The sequence below is a fragment of the Mizuhopecten yessoensis genome, unplaced genomic scaffold (genome assembly GCF_002113885.1).
Source record: "Mizuhopecten yessoensis strain PY_sf001 unplaced genomic scaffold, ASM211388v2 hete_36170146, whole genome shotgun sequence".
NCBI lineage: Eukaryota > Metazoa > Mollusca > Bivalvia > Pectinida > Pectinidae > Mizuhopecten > Mizuhopecten yessoensis.
Window position 1 is genome coordinate 532 of NW_018485336.1, and position 2,305 is coordinate 2,836.

The following is a 2,305-nucleotide window of genomic DNA, read 5'->3' on the forward strand; positions in this document are numbered from 1 at the left end:
ATTTAGACAAAATCTTTACGTAATATCCAGGCGTGCACGATCACGGATCAGTAAAAGGACTACGGAAATGACGTAATTATATCTGAAAACAAGATTAAGGGATAGCTTCAATGAAACAAAGTTAAAATGTTTTGATTACATTTTGTTTTTCAGAAAAAGACCAAAGTCATCTACAACGCGTCCGTGGTAAGGTGACAGCAGACAGCGTGATGGATTACACGTGCCATTATTAGGCTACTTGTCTGCCCGGTTACGATGAAATGAGCCAATGAACGGCCAGTGATGGATTGCTGCAGACGTAACAAGCATAAAAAATCCTTCGCACTAATTGGACGTAACAAGATTTTAACCATATTTCGTGAGTTCTCCGAGTCTTGTCTGTTGTGATGCATAAGACCTTGCCCACGGATGTCACCCATCTCATCTCGGTTTCCATATATTGGTCGTGTAATTGGATGGAGCCTGAGTAATACTTCGGTAATCCGACATCCGTTCCCTGTAACTCTCTGTGTTGGTACTAATCCGTTGTTTACAAGAACAAGTGCTGTTTTACTTTTTCGATTGATAATAGACTTATATGAATGTAATGGTACATTGTACGGCTTGTGTGACTTAGTATCTGTGGACTGGTCCATTTATAGCTCGTATGAACTTGTCTATTGTACACATCGTAAGATGACATGTACATCGGATGCTTGAACACATATGTTCCTTATAACAAGGTTGAACTGATATTGAGATTTATATTGGGCTGTTTATTTGTTATAATCAAGAAGTAAGTTTACTTTTGTCTGTACAGGTATATTTAACTTTTAATATCTGTTCGTTATCTTCGAGTTAATAATCTGCTTTCGACAGGATGTTATTTGGGAGTTGCGGTGTTGCATCTTGTATCCGTAACTATACACCTTGTAGGCAGACTAACGTCCTACATCATAATTAATTATAAGATAAAACTTACCTCTGAAAATGTCGTCTACCGTAGGCATAAACTCCTCGTCAAAGCCACCGCGCACAGAAAATCCAAAACTATTTTCGAATTTCTGTAGCTCTAGAATAATATCAATATTGTCATTGTTTAAAACTTTGTTTTGCGTTTGAGGGTTTTCAAATTCAAAATAATCAGAAAACCCATCACAATCCGGGTCTTGAAATTCTGGTTCAAGACCGAATGGAGACCAAACTGTGCTCACTTCCTGTGGTGAAATACCGGAAGTAACCACCTCTGCATCGCTTACACTTCCCCAGTAATAACTGTCTATCCGGTCCACATGGTGCACCTTGTCAGTTGGTTGGTTGTATCGTTGCCTTTCCTCTTTACTCTCGCTGTAATCATTAAACATGTCGTCTTTGAAACATGGTGTAGTCAAGAACATTTGTGGGTTGTAGTATTCGTCGATTATAGCCTCGTTTTCGAGAACACTAGAACTTCTTCCGGGGAATCCAGGAAACAACTTAATGGCGATGTCTTCCTCGTCATCCATTTCGCTGTCTGTAAAACAAGACAACGGATTTAAAGCCATGTTTATTCAAGTTCCTTTACTTATTTCCTACATTAAAAACCTCTGACACCATTCGATTAGCATCACATGGTACTGAGTGCATATTGGCTGACATTTAAAACTGGGCGGTCTCTAATTTACAGATCGTGAGTTTGGGGGCCAAAGCAAGGCACGCTTTTTCCTTCATGATTTGTGATTCTGTGTTACGTTATAACACAACGTATCGACATATGTGAATCAGAGAGATCTATCATATGAACTACGTGCCGTAATTGCTCTGTACTTTAAATAAAAATCAAGCATTTTAAAAGCACACTTTTAAGTACCTGAATGGATCTCATTCCTAAACAACAGAAATTTTGATTTCATAATGTAATACATATGTAACGGTACAAACTGGGTCAAAGGTCCTAACAAACCGTACGGTATTAGTTCGTAACAATACAGATTGAGTGAAAGGTCGTCAGAAAGGGAACACACTACTAGTTGGAGTATAAATTGGTTCAAAGGTCATCACACGATAGATGGACATGCTTCGTTACAGTCTGCACTGGGTCAAAGGTAGTTGTACAATATATACTATTACCTAGTTACCGTGCACATCAGTTCAAAGGTCGTAAAACCATAGATTATACTACTTAGGAACTGTACACACGGGTTCAAAGCCTCAAGCTCATCGAACGGACAACTATACTAGCAGTATCCTAGCACCGGGTAAACAATAGTGCACTTGCGTGACGATTTCATGTCAGCACTCGAAATCGAGATTTAACTGAGAAATGTGTAATCACGTGTACTTCAAA

The 2,305-nt window shown here is 38.9% G+C and overlaps 1 protein-coding gene across 1 annotated transcript; it reads right to left on the reverse strand.

Annotated features, from left to right (window-relative positions):
• Nucleotides 1-350: 350 nt before the first annotated feature.
• Nucleotides 351-1,698, reverse strand: LOC110444762 (the record flags this gene model as incomplete). The annotated part of the gene is made up of 2 exons (XM_021489123.1): nt 962-1,698; nt 351-517 (listed from the first exon to the last, which is right to left on the reverse strand). Coding segments are annotated over exons 1-2 (729 nt in total), but the record flags the coding sequence as incomplete, so codon positions are not given.
• Nucleotides 1,699-2,305: the final 607 nt, after the last annotated feature.